The sequence below is a fragment of the Cynocephalus volans genome, chromosome 7 (assembly GCF_027409185.1).
Source record: "Cynocephalus volans isolate mCynVol1 chromosome 7, mCynVol1.pri, whole genome shotgun sequence".
Lineage (NCBI taxonomy): Eukaryota > Metazoa > Chordata > Mammalia > Dermoptera > Cynocephalidae > Cynocephalus > Cynocephalus volans.
In genome coordinates, this window is record NC_084466.1 from 123,819,847 (window position 1) to 123,836,839 (window position 16,993).

The following is a 16,993-nucleotide window of genomic DNA, read 5'->3' on the forward strand; positions in this document are numbered from 1 at the left end:
AATCTCAGCCCAGCCTGCCTTTCCAGATTTATCTGTTCTCCCGACATCACCCTGCACTTGAGCTGTTTCTTCTGCTGTTACCTCCACCTAGGCCTCTGTCCCATAACATCCTCCCTCTGGGATTCAGGAGGCCCCTCCACCTGAAACTGATGTGGCAGCACGGGGAGCAGAATGCTGAAGGGTCTCACACTAACAATTAATTGTTCCTCTCCAGAAGTGACATTTCTGCCCACAACCCATTGGCCAAAGGGGGAGGAAGGGCAGAGAAGAGTCATCTTCCCATATAACTGGGAGGAGAGACGCAGCATGTAAGGGGCACATGAAGTCTCTACCGTGGTAGCTAGCACGGCGCTTTGCTTATAAAGGACAATCAGTAGATGTAGGTTGAAAGAATGAGCAAATGAATGAATCTACGAGTAGTTATAAAAACGAATGCTGACTAAAAGAATATATTTCTTTTTCATATTAATTTTCATTTTTATAAGTAGGAGAAAATTACCATATGTGAGTATTTTGTTTTTCCTCTTAAGTATAAATCTGCATATGGAATACAAATATGTATTTCTCCCTGGGTAGACGAATGGAACCAGAGAATTGTGAGCACATCACATACTCTTGGGAGAAGCAGGAACTGTACCATTGTCACTCAAAATAACCAGGTAGAAGAAGTGTCCAAAACTGTGTTAGAAGATGATGGTCCGATGTGGGGTGGGGGTGACTTGATTGACAACACCTCTGCAGTGCTCTAATTAAATGAATAGGATGTTATGAAGTAAATAGTCACCTGAGGAGGACCTTCTTGGGACTAGACTTGGGCGTGACATAGGGAGGTGCAAGAAAATGTGTGTACCTGATAAGATGCTTTGGGGCACCAGGAGAAGCTCAACCATGAGAAGTGGCTCAGCAAACACCTGTGTGAGCTCCATTCCCCCGGGAAAATGATGTTCCAACGAAGAATCTCTCAGTTCGTGACCTAGAACCTGCGACCTAAACGGATCTCTTTTTCCTTTGTGACTAATAAAATTATTATCACTCTAGTGAGGTAACGCTTTAACTTTAGAGAATTAAATTAAACGCATAACGTAGCTATTTTTAAAGGAAACTTAAATGTGGGTGTAATAATTTTTAGAGTCACTGTAACATGTTATGTGTTTTTCATGTAAGACAATTTATCATTTTAGGTTTATGACTTTATTGAAATGCTTAAAAGACCTTGATTAAGTTTGAAAGCAGCATTTAAATATTCAAGACAACCGGTTCATGAAATGTGTAGTTTGACTTATTAGTTGCATAATAGTGTTTCAATATTTGGGGAAATGTGCTTAAATAGAGGTAAAAGCTTAATAAACTGAACATTAAACAAAACTAAGTAGTGGTAAGTGTTCTTTCCATGCCAGTAGCCCCTGAGACATTAAGGATCCTAGCAACAGGCAAGACAGCTATTGTCTAGTAGAATAAATAGACTGTACCTTGGAGCAAAATGCATGATGTCTGGCTATTACTATTGACTGCAGAATCCAAACGAATATGCTTAGCAGAAAACCCAGTTAGCAACCACATGGGTTGTAATCACATCTCTTGACAAGGGTTTTTGTTCAATTTCTGGCTTGATTAGGCTTTGATCATAGGCACATGTTTTGTTGTGTTCACCTCTTTAGTAATAAACCCAAGGTTTGTTCCTTTAAAACACTTCCCAGGTCAAGCTTTCTAAAGTGAGGGAGATTGAGAGGTGAGGTTCTAATAGAAATGTAGGCCAAACAACCTGGTGATCAAAGGACTTTTAAGAACAGGAAAGATTAATACTTACTTTTGTTAACTTAAATAATAACAGAAGGAGGCTCTCTGAAAGAATAATGAGTTTAACTAGGACTAGAACATTGCCATGGCAACAGCATGCCATAGTCAACTATGTGTATATTCGAGGAGGCAAAGGAAGACACAGTTTTAAAGGCAAAAGAGAAAAGAACACGTAATTTGTTTTTGAAACAGAGAACATTGGTTTCAGGGGCTTATTGCAGGAATTGAAACCAATTCATTAGTAAAAACTGTCAGGCAAGTGTTCTTGTGCATCTGGCTAGCTGTCCTTGTGACTCATGTAGCAAGTTACACAAGTTACAGATTGAAAAGTGCTTGGCAAAAGTTTTTGTTACGGGCATATGTGCTTAGAGAGTCTCTTTAATAGTTCTTATGGCAGGCCTGTGTGCTTGAGGGCCCTCCGTTCTCAGGCTCCCAGCTTTATTTATTGTTTAAGAGTTTGTTAGAGTTCGACACATGTGACTCCATTTTGATTCTGACAACTTTCACACTTTTATGTTGTATGATGCAAAACCCTTCTGTCACCCCAAATGTCCATTAAAGTTGTCCCATAAACAAGCAAACAAAAAACACCAGCATTTCTGAGGTCTAAATAGTCTCACTTCATATAGTTCTCATGCAAGAACAATTTGAATTGCCAATTGGTACCAACGTCGTATAATTAATGGATATGTCCGTGATTCTCCCTTGCTGCATACATTAGCCAATGGTCAGTTATTCTTCTGGAAAAGACATTTCAACTTGCCACTTGCCTGGCTGATCTAAGATGCTCTGAGGATTCTCTGAGGACTTACGAGCTAATAATGCTCGGGGATTTAGTGTCCTGAAGAACTCTTTAATCCTCTGCTTCCTGAATCCCACCCTAAGCCAGTGCCTTCTGTCACATCACAGCAGGCACAGGCAGTTTGAAAGCTCTGCTAAGCACCCATTCTGCTCGATCTTTGGGGGTCCTGTGAAGTACCACTTTGGGTTTCCTCAGTAATTTTGACCAGGATGTGTCTTCTTCTTGTCACTGTGCTACGGGTGGTGCTCTGAGGGTCTTCCTTTCTGAACAACAGCAGCAAAGCAAGCCACACCATGGGTGAGATCAGCCAAGGTGCCGTGGAGCAATACCTCGAGGAGAACCCTCAGTTCGCCAAGGAGTACTTCAATAGGAAGCTGCGGGTGGAGACGCTGGGAGAAATCTTCAAGAACAGCCACGTGGCGGTCCAGGCCAGCATGTCCTTCCCTGAGCTGACGCAGGTGGAGGAGTCAGCCGTGTGCTTGGAGCTGCTGCTGACTGCTCAGGAGGACGGGGGCAGCCCAGAGCTGGCGGCACACAAGGCCCTGCAGAGGCTGGCCCAGCTGCTGCACGCTGACCGCTGCAGCATGTTTGTGTGCCGGGCCCGCAACGGCACACCAGAGGTGGCTTCCAGGCTGCTGGATGTCACCCCCACCTCCAAGTTTGAGGACAATCTGGTGGGCCCTGATAAAGAAGTTGTGTTTCCATTGGACATCGGGATAGTGGGTTGGGTTGCTCACACAAAGAAGACCCTTAATGTCCCAGATGTGAAAAAGGTAGGTGGCCTTATGACAGTGGGACAGATGTCTTGGCAGAGTGAGGGAGGCACTAGTGGGAAAGAGAGATGATGCCATCCTTGTGGCATTGGTTCGGCTACCACCCGGGGAATGCAGGCCTCAGGGAAGAGGGGCATCCAGGCCTAGAAATGCCAGATTTGGCAAATAAAAAGACAAGATACCCAGTCAAACTTAAATTTTAGATACAGTGAATTTTTTTTTTTTTTTTTAATATAAGTATGTCCCACGCAACGTTTGGCATTTTATCAGGCAATCTGACTTGGGCTAGGTGCATTTCACACCCACTGCCTATACCTTCTCCAGTGCTCTGGGGGCTTTCCTTCTGAATAACACCAGCAAGCAAGCCCCCCACAGGTAGATCAGCCACATGCCCGGGAGCCAAGACTTGCAAACTGTTCCCCATGACTCTCATTCACAACCCTATGAGGACATTCAGTTCTTTGGGATGGATTGGCTCATAAATTGATTCTTTCATCTATAGATCAAATGTGCAAAAAGAAAAAATGATACCACTTGAAGGTGAGATGTTTGCATCATTACAAATCTGAATTTAGGTGGTGAAGTGCAACTGACCACCCCCCTGCCCCACATAACTCAGATCTATCCAGAATGAATTCCAGTCATGTAAAAGGGACATTTGGACCCTCCTGAGGATCAACAGCATACTAGACAAACACAAGGTATTGTAGTGCCCCTTATAAAAACAGAAAAAATAACTCTTCTTTTTTACCATTGCAAAACATGTTCATTTTAGAAAAATTATAAAATACAGATAAACAAAAAGGAGAAAATGCTAATCACCCATAATCCCTCCACTCAGCAATAATCATGGGTACCAGCCTGGGGTGTCTCCTGGCAGCCCTTTCTCTACGCATGTGTCCCATTATTATGATTTCCTATTAACAAAAGGGGAGAGATGAAGTTTGACAGAATGGAGTTGTATAGGGAGCAGCCCCTGAAATGCTGTCTGTGCAGGGGTCTATCACCAGATGTGAATAGGGGCGGCTGGAGCAGCAGGAAGATAATCCCCTAAATGCCTCCTGAAGCTGATTACAGGAGGAGGGTGGTGAAGATCCAGGAGCTGCAAAAGTTGTCAAATATTAGCAACACTTGGCAAACAACCAAGGGCCACCCCTCAGGGGCAATGGTTGGCGGTCCTCAGTCCTTTACGCCTCTTCCTTCAGCAAGTGTAAGCTAGTTTAAGTTTGCTTTTAAGGCCCACTGCAGCTGCTTCAGGTGACTAAACTGATGTGTGCCCTTAAGTCAAAGTTCTCTTGACACCAGCTGGAAGGCTAGGTCCCTACACCCTGAGACTTGCTCGTGGGAAGATGCTTCTCGACAGTCTCCAACCCAGCCTATCTCCAAAATGACTAGCACATCCAACTTAAGAAAGTGACATCCAAGAGTTTTTTTTCCAAAAATTTTTAAAAGAAGCGTTGGGTAAAATGATTTCAGCTGTGATACTTTAATGACACCACCCCAGTTCTCCATGTTGAGGAGAAAATAATAGAATGCAGCTGCTTAGAAGATGAGGCTGTTTTGGTCTGCAGCTGTCCACAGTGAGCGTCACTGCATGGACAGGCCAGTTCATGTGTGGGGGGTGTCTCTTCCTTCTCCCTTTCCTGAGGACTCTTGGCTGTTCTGCGTGGGACAGAGAAACCTGTATTGAAGACAGATACCTTCCTGATCTCAGAGGGCAGACAAAGGCCTCATTTGCTTTCTATTTCTACTGCTTCTAGACACTTTTTTCCCCCTAGAGTGGTGCTTTTCAACTCTGGCTGTACATTAAACTCAGATTGGTAGCTTTTTCAAAAATATTCATGTCTGAGATTCTCAATAGTCCAATGACAGCACATTCTCAGTGGTTGGGATGCAGGCATTAGTATTTTTACAAAGTTTCCCAAGTGATTCTAATATGCAGCCAATGTTGAAAACCACCTGTCTATTGGGTGAGCAGATACAGGAGGAGGAAGTGAATTTCAAGTCAACTGTGAATATTATGGATGGAAAGGCTTAGGAAGTCTTTAGCCCAACTCTGTCCTGTGGCAGACAGGATGGTGGGGTCACGGGAGCTGTATCTCCCCCGGAGTCCATGGCACATGTCAGTGAATAGAAGAGCTGGAGTCAAGGGCTCCCGCCCCTGTGTCCAGTGCTCTTTCCACCCTACTCCACATCCCTCCAGTTTCACTTTGCTATGGCTGCAGCAGTGAAATCTGCAATGAGAAAGGAGGCCGAACCAAGGTTTCAAATGAAATTTCTGATGAATTCTTCACCTGTCATTGCACTTGACAATTTATAAAGGATTTTCTCATTCTTAATCTTATTTGATTCTGACAAAGACCCTGTGGGGTGGCAGGAACCATATTTTTATTTCCATCCTATATAGTAGGAATCTTCTCAAGGCCAGGCAGTCAGGATTTGGCAGGTCTGGGACAATAACCACACCACTGACCACACATGACTTTTCTCTGGTTAGCGTTGTGAGCGCAGGTGAGCGAAAGACTTCTCACACCTAGGTAAAGATCAGAGCCAGATACTCCCCACGCTGGGGCGACCATGAGGGTGGTAACAGGAAAGCCACATGGCATAGGAAGAGGGTTTGGGCATCAGACTTGTATGCAGATCCAGGTCTTCAACCTAGTAACTGTGTGATGAATTGAGTTTCTGCACCTGAGAAATGTACATAAAGTGCCTGACCCATAGGAGATGCTCAGTAAGTGACAGCTATGATAATATTATCATTATGCCAGGAGGGCTGTGGGGACCGGGTATGGGTGGCAGAAAAAGGGTCAAAGAGTATCGCCTGTTTTAAAACACGCTAAAGGCAGGAAGACTTTCAACAACAGGAAACTGGGAGATATCCCCTTCAAGTTAATTGTTTCTTTCTCTATTGGAAAAGCTGTCTGTTAACTAACTGTTTGGGTGGTCCTGATTCTGACTGTGGTTTAAAAGAAAGCCATGGGAGAAGGTCGAAGTTTGCAATAATTAACTGGTGCTTATGCTCCTTTTCCCCCTTGTCTCTCTTCCTTTACTTGATCTCACAAGTTAATGGTGTTTAATCAGGATTTAGCAGTACTGAGATCCAGGAAGGGATCAGGCCTCCTGCTGCTCTAAACAATGTTCTCCAGTTGCCTTCAGGGGCTTCTTTGAAGAAGGGCCATGAAGGGACAGGATTTACTCAGAGAAACCTCACTAAGAATTGTTTGAGCTAGTGGGAATAAGAAACTAAAAAGCCTTGCCTTCCCTTCCCTGTAATTTGATGGATGGTTTATCCAGGGATTTCAGTTGCAATAATAAGCAAGCATTAAATTTTGAAACTTATAAGCCATTTTCTCAAAACAGCCAACAGAATTTAAGAACACTTCCTTGTGCTTAGAATCTGGAATAAAATGGCATCACGTTCTGAAGCTGCAGAGTGAAATGTGTTTGCAGAGAAATGCTGCCTGATTTCATCTCAGGGTGCGTGTTGCTGGTAGCATTTCGATTGTTCCTTCAGAACCCAGGATTGCTGTGTAAACAAAGGTAATTACAATCTGTAATAGGTAGGAGGAAAACAGAATGTGAGCTGGCCTAGACAAGCAGTGGATTAAGGGAAAGAAATCTAACAAAGTCCAGAGATATCTTGTCCTGAGGGGTGACGATGCTGCAGAAAGCAAAGAGAAGTAACAGATAAAGCGGTCAGGAAAGAAACATGGCTCTTGGTGGCTGGGGCAGAGTGCTGGCCCTCAGAGGAAGGGTGCTCCCAAGCATAGGAGGCCTACATTCAGCAAAGGGCATCTCATTTCTTCAGTGATCAGAATTGGTTGGAAAAGCTAAAACTAGAAGCAAAATGGTAATTGCAAAAGAGAACGACTTCTCATCCAGGAAGGCCCAAAAAAGTCCCAGGTTTCTTTTCCCAGTGTTTATTGAGCACTCACTATGTGCCAGACACTTTTCCAAGTGCTCTACCAATACTGTGTTTCTCTGTTTCACATCAGAGACTCCAGGCAGTAGATAGTGTCATCATCCCTAGTTTCAGATGAGAAAACTGGGGCACAGAGGGTAAGTAACATGCTCAGAATCACACAGCTAGTAAATCGAGACCTGGTTTTGTAAGACCCGTGCTCCATGCACAAATCTCACACACACTCCAGGATGGCTCACCTCACAAAGACCATGAGACAGAGACCATTGCAATCAGGCAAGAGGAGTGTTATTCCAGCATGCTGGGTCACTTAGTCTCCTGGACAGAAGCGACCCCGAGCTTACAATACAAGCACTTTTTATACAGTTTTTCTGAACAGATCTTTGTGACAGGACGAGTTGTTGGTTATCTGTGGTGCCTTTAGATTTATGGGTAGACTTTAGCAGGCTGGTACCCTGATAGATTTGTGGCGCCTTTAGATTTACAGGTGGGCTTTAGCAGGCTGGTACCCCGATAAGGAACAGCACATTTCTCAATCGTTTATCTTCCCCGGGGTCTGGCCAGGTGGATTTTAGATAAGGAACTAGTCAGTTCCTGGAACCGGGTGGGGGTCATTCCCTCCCTGGAATGTTTAGTGTGCTCGGGCCCGCCTGACCTTTGTATGGCCCCTTAGAAGCTGCTTTACTTAAAATGTTTTTAGCAAGCATTTGTTACAAAACTGCGTATATTAAAGTTACATTTTTCTACAATTCTCCTACAATTTCTACCTACAATTCCCTTACAATTCCCCTACAGTTTCAGCCCAGGAAGTCTGACTCCAGAACCTTCTTCACCATTACACGATGCTGCCTCCTAAATAAACGGCTGGTTTGTGTGTTTCCACTTTGGGAAAGGTATAGAAGAGATCTGGGGTAAGAGGCTGCATGTGATTGTCTTAGCATCCCACACATTTTCTCTGTGACTGGTGTCACCTCTAGGGATCCTCCATAGAAGTGACACACCCATTGGGTTGAGCATCAGAATTACCTGGGGCACTTAAAAGCACAGATTCCACTTTAGATTAGGATTCAGTGAGTCTGTATAAGGTCTTGGAATCTGCACACACTGGGTCAGTGGGAATATGAATTTCAACCTTTCACAAAAGTCATCTATGTAAATAAAAACAACCTATACCTGTTGATCCATCAGAAGGGATTTCCACTTTGGGAAATGTAAAAATAAAGGAATGATTAGTGCAGTGTGTTCGTAGTTGGGAAAACAATAAACAGACAGAATCAGTAGAGGACAGTGGAGGGGTCTCGGAGCCTCCAGGGTGCAGCAGTGTGCACGAATGTGAGAGACGAGTTCACATCCACGCGCATCGGTCTCGAGGGAATTCCACAAGGCATTGTTAAGTGATTCAACTGTTATATAAAATTAGAAAAGGAAATGTTATAAAAAATAGAAAATAAAAAGTTTTGTTCAAGCATAGAAAAAGGCATAGAAGGAGACATACCAAGCAGTTAACTCTAATTTCCTTCTATAGGTGAGATCGGAAGGACTCTAAGGGAATTATTTTTTCTTTATGTTATGTGCATGGGTTGACTGGTGTCAGGTGCATGTTTTACTTTTGTAATTTAAGAGAAGAGCTCTGTGAACTATGTCTGTGAGCCCAGCCGGGCTCTCCTTCCTTGCACACACTTTCTGTCGGTTGTAACCCTGTGTCTACCCCCCCTCCTCCAAGCACCACACTTTCCACTGGGCTGTGACAGCAGCTCTTTTCTCCTGGCCCAACCTCAGCCTGACCTAGATAGGCCATAGCTCAGGTGTGAAATGCTCATTCTGAAACAAGGGATTTCATTCTATGCAGTCGTAGAATGGTTGGTGGTGTGGGAATGTTTGCTCAGGACCACCGTTCTGGGGCCCTGGTTATCTGTCAGTACAATTTGGATTAGAATGATCTGTCACCATTCCCAGAGCTACTGCTGCATGATCCTGTGCCACTTTGGCAAACTTGAATAATTTTTTTTTCAGAACAGCCATTTCTCTGACTTCATGGACAAGCAATCCGGCTACGTCACTAGGAACTTGCTGGCAACCCCAATTGTGATGGGCAAGGACGTTCTCGCTGTGGTTATGGCAGTTAACAAAGTAAACGCATCTGAATTTTCCAAACAGGACGAAGAGGTAAGGCCAACCCTGGGCATCCAGTCAGAGGCTCAGGAAATTTATTTGTTTCGTAACTAAAGAAAAGATGTCACAGCCATAATTTGTTCTTCTTCATCTGTAGGTCTTTTCCAAATACCTCAACTTTGTTTCTGTCATCCTAAAACTTCATCATACCAACTACCTGTACAGTGTTGAATCCCGAAGAGGCCAGGTAAAGAGAAGGTGACATTACTCGCTCCGTGCTGACCTGTTCTGTCAAAGTGACCCTGGGCGACAAGCCCAGACCCAGTCTATCCCTTACGGGGAGTTTAGGCTGCATGGAGCAGATCCCCCAACTTCAGTCGAGGTGTCCTGTCATGATTTCCCGCTCACTGTCCTCCCTGCCCCCTCCCCAGCCCTCCATCTGTATGCACAGCTGGCTTGGCTTTCTCCTGTCTGTATCCTGGGTGGCCTTTGTTTCTTCCCCTATGAGATGGCGATGAAAATTATAGCACCTACTTCACATAGTTTTTGTGACTATTAAACAGTCATTGGCTGTCACATAAAGCTCTTAGCAGTTCCCAGCTCATAGTAAAGGCATTGATTTGAGGAGCAAATCACTCCTCTGAAGTCCGTTGCTTCCAGAGGCAGAAGGAGAAATAACAGGATTGGAAGCCAGGATACCTGAGTCTGGCCCACTCTCTGGACCTGTTTCCTTATCAGTACAATGCAGGGATGGGGATTGGGAAGGAGAGCTTCCAGGGTTCCTTCCCATTCTAACTCTCCGGGGGAAGTTACCTCTGACTAGCTCAGGATGCACCAAGGGGACATGTGGCTTTCTCTCCACGAGGACCAGCAGGATCCAGTGGGCCACCAATGCTGGACCCTGTGCCCAGAGACTGTCTCTGCATCTAATTTTAGGGCACTTGCCCTTTGGAGCCAAAACATTTGGGCCATGGCTTCTCCCCCTTCATAAACCCATGCCCTTGCAAAGATCTACTCATCACCCCACTTAGAGAATCTGAGTAGTGTGTTGGATGTATACATGTTTGACAATAGAATCACACTGTCTGGTGACATGTATTCATTTTATTTCATGCACCTAATGGTTTCTTTTGGCTAATTCTCTGTCTCTCCATAATGTATTTTAACTGTTTTCTTTCTAATATCTACTTTCAGATCCTCATGTGGTCAGCCAATAAAGTGTTTGAGGAGCTGACAGATGTTGAGAGACAGTTTCACAAAGCACTGTACACAGTCAGAACATATCTGAACTGCGAACGCTACTCCGTCGGACTGCTGGACATGACCAAGGAGAAGGTCCTCACTGCTCCATGCCTTTTGTCTCACCTAAAGTCACCTGTACAATATACACCACATGAAATGTGATCCTTAAAAAATGGATTCACTACGTAAATAATTAATCATGGTAGATCACAAGAACAGAGGTAAAAGTGTGCTTTTTGTAGCAAAAAAGATATAGGTTTGAATCTTGGCTTTTCCACTTCCTAGCTGTGTGTGTCCTCAGCAAGTCTTTTTTTCTTTTTTGAATTAATTAATAGACTTTCCTATTTAGAGCTGGTTAGATTTACAGAAAAATTGAGCAGAAAGTACAGAGTTCCCATGTACATCTTCCTCCCCCGCTGCCTCCGTCCCACTCCAGTTTCTTCTACTGTTAACATCTTGTATTAGTGTGGTATGTTTGTTATAGTTGCTGAATCAAAACTTATACATAATTATTAAAGTCCATAGTTTACATTAGGGTTTACTCTGTTTATTCGGGTTGCACAGTTCTATGAGTTTTGACAAATGCATAATGTTATATATCTGCTATTACAGTATCATACAGAATAGTTTCAGTGCCCTAAAAATCCTCTGTGTTCCACCTATTCAGCCCTCCTTCTCCCCCTCCAAACCCCTTGCAACCACTGATTATTTTTACTATCTCTATACTTTTGCCTTTTCCAGAATGTCATAGTGTTGTAATTATACACTGTGTAGCTTTTTTGGACTGACTTCTTTCACTTATCAGTATGCATTTAAGTTTCCTTCATGTCTCTTCATGGCTTGATAGCTTATTTCTTTTTATCACTGAATAATATTACATTCTACGGTAGTTTGTTTATCCATTTGCGTATCGAAGGATATCTTGGTGGCTTCTAATTTTTGGCAATTGTGAATAAAGCTGCTATAAACATTGTGTAAGTTTTTGTAGGTACATAACTTTTCAATTAATTTTGGTAAATACCAAAAAGGGCAATCACTGGATCATATGATAAGATTATGTTTATCTTTGTAAGAAACTGCCAGACTGTCTTCCAGCGTCACTGTACTGTTTTGCATGTACACCGGCAATGAATGGGAGTTCCTGTTGCTCCACATTATCACCAGCAGTTGGTGATGTCGGTATTTCGGTTTTTAGCCGTATTAACAGGTGTGTAGTGGTATCTGATTGTTGTTTTGATTTGCAATTCCATAGTGACTTATGTTGTGAAGCATCTTTTCATATGCTTACTTGCTATTTGTATATCTTCTTTAGTGAGCTGTCTGTTCAGATCTTTTGCCCACTTTTTAATTGGGTTGTTTATTTTCTTATCTTTCAAAAAGTTCTTTGTATATTTTGGGTACAAGTCTTTTATCAAACGTGTTTTGAAAATATTTTCTTACAATCTGTGGCTTATCTTTTCATTCTCCTAACTGTGTCTTTTGCAAAATAGAAGTTTTAAGTTTCAACAAGTCAAATTTTTAAATATTCTTTCTTTTTGGATTGTGCTTTTGGTGTTGTATCTAAAAAGTTTTGCCAAACTCAATTTCACCTCGATTTTCTCCTATGTTATTTTCTAGCATTTTTATGGTTTTGTGTTTTACATTTAGGTCTTGTCCATTTTGAGGTTTTTTTCGTGTGTGTGTGTGAAAAGTACAAGGTCTGTGTCTAGATTCACTTTTTTTGCATGTGTATGTTTAGTTTCAGAACAATTTGTTGAAGATTGTTCTATACTTTCTTCATTGCCTTTACTCCTTTACCAAAGATCAGTGAATTCTATTTGTGTGGATCTATTTTATTACACTGATTTCTTTGTCTATTCTTTCACCAATACCACACTGTCTTAATTACTGCAGCTTTATAGTAAGCCTAGAAGTCAGGTAGTGTCAGTTCTCTGACTTTGTTCTTCTCAGGAAGCCTTTTAACCTCCATGATTCTTGGTTTCCTCATCTGTAAAATGAGGACATCTCTCTTATTAGTGAGGATTAAAGATAATGCATGAGGGTATTTCAAAAAGTTTGTGACAAAATAAAATTCAAAGTTAATATGAATCTTTCCGTGAACTTTTTTTTTTTTTTTTTTTTTAATTATTTTTTTTTTGTCTTTTACGTGACTGGTACTCAGCCAGTGAGTGCACCGGCCATTCCTATATAGGATCCGAACCCACGGCGGGAGCGTCGCTGCGTTCCCAGCGCCGCACTCTCCCGAGTGCGCCACAGGCTCGGCCCTCCATGAACTTTTTGAAGCACCTTCATATATATAAAGTGGCTAGCACATCACAGGTGCATAATAAATTATATTATCACTACCAACTTGAAGTATTGTATTCTTTTTTTTTTTTTTTTTGACCGGTAAGGGGATTGCAACCCTTGGCAGTGTTGTCCATACCATGCTCAGCCAGTAAGCGCACCGGCCATCCCTATATAGGATCCGAACCCGCAGCCTCAGTGCTATCAGCACTGCACTCTCATGAGTGAGCTACGGGGCCGGCCCGAGGTCTTGTAGTCTAAAATGTTTTTAATTATTTCAAAGTAGAAATAATGAAATATTTAATATGAATCACAATATAATGTTCATTTCACATCTTGTTTAATTCTGTTGGCGTTTTCTTAGTTTAATAATTTCTTACTATCCATGTGATTGGAAGTTATTTTTTCAGAGCGATTGTTCTAAGTGGATACACATAGGGCCAAATGTCAGGAGAGCTGGGTTCCGATCCTGGCTCTGGAACTTTTTAGCTGAGTATATTGGTTAGAATGCTTTCATCAGCAAGGAACATCAGGGCCAGCTAAAAGCATCTTTAACAATATGATGGTTACTATCTCATTTAACAAGGAGTCCCAAGGTCAGGCATTTCTAGGTCCAGTTCATTCAGAACTCAGTATAGTCATCAAAATCTCAGGGGCTTTCCATTTTTTCCTGGCAAGGTCTCTGCTACCTGCAGCGTGTTGCTGAGGTCTCCTCTTTTGTGCCAAGATGGCTATTGTAGCTCAAAGCATGGCACATAGACATGACAAAATTGGGAGGCATTTCTTCCAAATGTCACTTTCATTACCATTCATCCGAGGACCACCTTTCCCCAGAAGCCCTTCAGCAGACTTCTCCTTCATTGTTCAGATCTGGGCCTCATGCCTGTCCTCAACCTGTCCTCAAACTAATTCGGGCACCTCAGATAAACCACTCGTGGGCTATGCAGGGCCCATCTTCCTGAACAAATTACCACCTGACACCCAAATTAACTCAGTCTCTGTTAGCAAGAAGAGGGAGAAAATGGATGTTGGGTAAGGCAACCAGCACTGTTGACCACTCACTCTCTGTGACCTTGGCCAAGCCTCTTAACCTATCAGAATTTAGTTTAGCTGTCTATAAAAGAACTGTTACAGATTGAGTACTTCGAACTGTGCCCCAGGATGGGTGTTTGGTATGTATTATTCATTTAATCTTCACAACAACCCTCTAGTATAAATTCTATTATTACCCCCATTTTACAGATGTAAAAAGGTTAAGTGATTTATTCACCGTCAGAAATTCATAAGCAATATTGCTGGGAATTATAGATCTTTTCAGCACTAAAATTCCAAAACTATATAGATTAACATAAAATACACAAACACATAAAATTTGCATAAGATATGGCAGGGCATGGAACAGTTTAATAATGTCCAAATATAATTGCCTCCAGGAATTCTATGATGAGTGGCCGGTCAAGCTTGGAGAAGTCGAGCCTTATAGAGGCCCAAAGACACCAGATGGCAGGGTAAGTGTGAACATCTTCCTTGCTATGCATACCTGTATCAGGTGCTAAAACACAGAGGCTGCAGAGCATTGGGGAAAGAGCCCTGGCCCGGGAAGTTCTGGGGTCTAGTCCCGTCACTTTCTGTGGGACGCTGGAGTAGTAGAAAGAGCACAGGACAAAGAGTTTGAGGTTCAAGTCTCCAGCTCCGCCCTGAGCCAGCTGGGCTTGCCTTCACTCATCATGTAACCTCTGTTTCCTTTTCTGTAAAGCCAGAGCTTGGTAGATCAGTGGTTCGCAACAGGCAGGGATACAGCCGAGCCACCTGCACAGTTTTAAACACACCAGTGTCCGGTCTTTCTTCAGACCTGCTGGACTGCAGTCTCCAGGGAAGGCTTGAGTCTGATTGACTTTCCCCCTTGACTGCAAGCTTCATGAGGGCAGGAACTGTTATTGTTTTATTCACCACTGTATCCCCAGCACCCAGGATAGAGAAATAAATGGGACGAAATGTGCCCAGGCCTTGGTTTCTTCAATGCCCCATAAAGTAGACAGACTAGTTCTCAAGTCCCTTCCAGCTTTGACAACATATCCACCAAATCCTGTTTCTGAGGTCCCTGGACAGATAAGCCAGTGCAGGAGGGGGTTAGGTGCAGATGCGAACAATGCACATGATTGGTTCCGATGACGTTATTAACGTCAAGTATTTCTGGACAACAAAAAGGGATCAGTTAAAAGTAAAAACAAACAGACCAGCTGATGATGTGGGAGCTAAAGATACCCCCCAAAAGCTGTTTGGGTGAATTCAACTTTTTTAAAAATAAGGTTTGTTCAGCTTTGTGCATGTAGGTTAGTAGTCCATAATATTTCTTGTTTTATAACAAGCCTGTAAACAGGATATGAGGAGTAGTTTGATGATTTATATAATGAGAAAAACGAGGTTGGGGAATAAAGTACTGTTTATAAGTGTTTAGAGTATAAGTTCTTTAGTGAAAAATGTTTTCTTTCAGAAATAATGTTATTCTCATAATCTCCCACTTCTCTCTTAGGAAGTTGTCTTTTATAAAGTCATTGATTACATTTTACATGGCAAAGAAGAGATCAAAGTGATCCCGTGAGTACTGTCATGCAGTAGCCGTGGGAGCTGCCATTTCGTTTTTGCACATGCTGCATTTCTCCACGTAGCAATGACTTTCTGTCTTCTAATCTTCCCCAAGGACACCTCCTGCCGATCACTGGACACTCGTCAGTGGGTTGCCAACATATGTCGCTGAAAATGGATTTGTAAGTTATGGAACAAATTCTAAGTTTCAATAATATTGCATGAAACTCTTCTTAGCTAAGGGATAGATACAATTGTGAAAGCGAGCAGCACACACCAGGTGAGGGTGAGATGACCACGTCCTTTGGCACAGGACATAGGAGAGGAGAATCTTGTCAGTAGAATGTAGGTTAACGGGGAACGTCTAAATTCAACATGAAAATATTTAGTCAATGTGAAAAGGATTTATCCTTCCCTCAACTTCTGACTGTGCAGCCACACAAAGATGTCCTTTGCAAGTCAACGACTATGGTTCATGCTAGCTTTAGTTCTATCTCAAGTACCTTGGTCAAGTTTTTGAAGTATGAAAGGGAGACAGAGAGAGGGACAGGTGAACATTGAGTTAAAAGCCTGGGCCTCTAGGATCTTGACCCATCTGTAAATGTTCTCTGGAGTATTTGCCCAGGCCTCAGGTTCTCCATCTTCTCCATAAAGCAGACAGACTAGTTCTCAAGTCCCTTTCCCCAAAGTATGGATTAAAACAAATTTTGCTGATGGGATGTTCAGAAAAGTGGAAATAATCTGCTTTTTGCCTCTTCAAAACTTGAAGGATGCTCAGCCTTTCGAGTAATGTAATACATTCAAGTTAGATCATAAAATTAACGGATGGCACAAAAGATTCCTTAAATTCTTAGGCTATATTTGCTTATAAAAACTTTGAAAGATTTTCACATTCTCTTCATAAAAGTTCTACAAAAATAGTTGATGTGGTTCAACTACTCTTAGAAAACACTTACCTTGGGGCTGAGGGGCTGGCAGGGTTTGGTATGGTGAGTGCAGAGCCTACTCAGACCTTCCCCTCGAGATTGTTAGATTTTCCGAAATTTCGTGAGCAGGTTGCTAAGCTGTTGGCAGCTTGAAACTCCCCATGGTGGGAATATTTACACCATGGAAATTGGCAACTGATATAAATCAGGGTTTTCCCCAACCCCTGGCCAGGACAGTTGATTTTGCTAGCACCCTCTCTGGAGATCACAGTTCTGATTTCATCTTATGAATTTGAACAAATCACTTAACCTCTTTGGGCTCCCATTTCTTCAACTTTAAAAAGAAGTGGAACAAGTCAGGCACAGAAAGAGAAATATCACATGTCCTCACTCATAAGTGGGAGCAAAGAAAGAAAGAAAGAAAGAAAGGTCATAATAGTACGTTGAACTTTCAAAAGGAGAGAACAGAACTGTGGTTACTAGAAGTTGGAAAGAGGGAGCAGGGTTAGCAAGAAATTGGCTAAGGGTCACAAAGAATGATTAT

The 16,993-nt window shown here is 42.6% G+C and overlaps 1 protein-coding gene across 1 annotated transcript in view; it reads left to right on the forward strand.

The window, feature by feature from the left end:
• Nucleotides 1-2,892: 2,892 nt before the first annotated feature.
• The window catches only part of PDE6C (phosphodiesterase 6C), a 44,367-nt gene continuing 30,266 nt past the window's right edge, over nt 2,893-16,993 (forward strand). The window contains exons 1-7 of the mRNA XM_063102725.1: nt 2,893-3,372; nt 9,311-9,463; nt 9,567-9,656; nt 10,604-10,744; nt 14,371-14,445; nt 15,471-15,535; nt 15,639-15,705. Coding sequence (XP_062958795.1) covers nt 2,893-3,372; nt 9,311-9,463; nt 9,567-9,656; nt 10,604-10,744; nt 14,371-14,445; nt 15,471-15,535; nt 15,639-15,705 — 1,071 coding nt within the window. The remainder of the gene's footprint in view (nt 3,373-9,310; nt 9,464-9,566; nt 9,657-10,603; nt 10,745-14,370; nt 14,446-15,470; nt 15,536-15,638; nt 15,706-16,993) is intronic.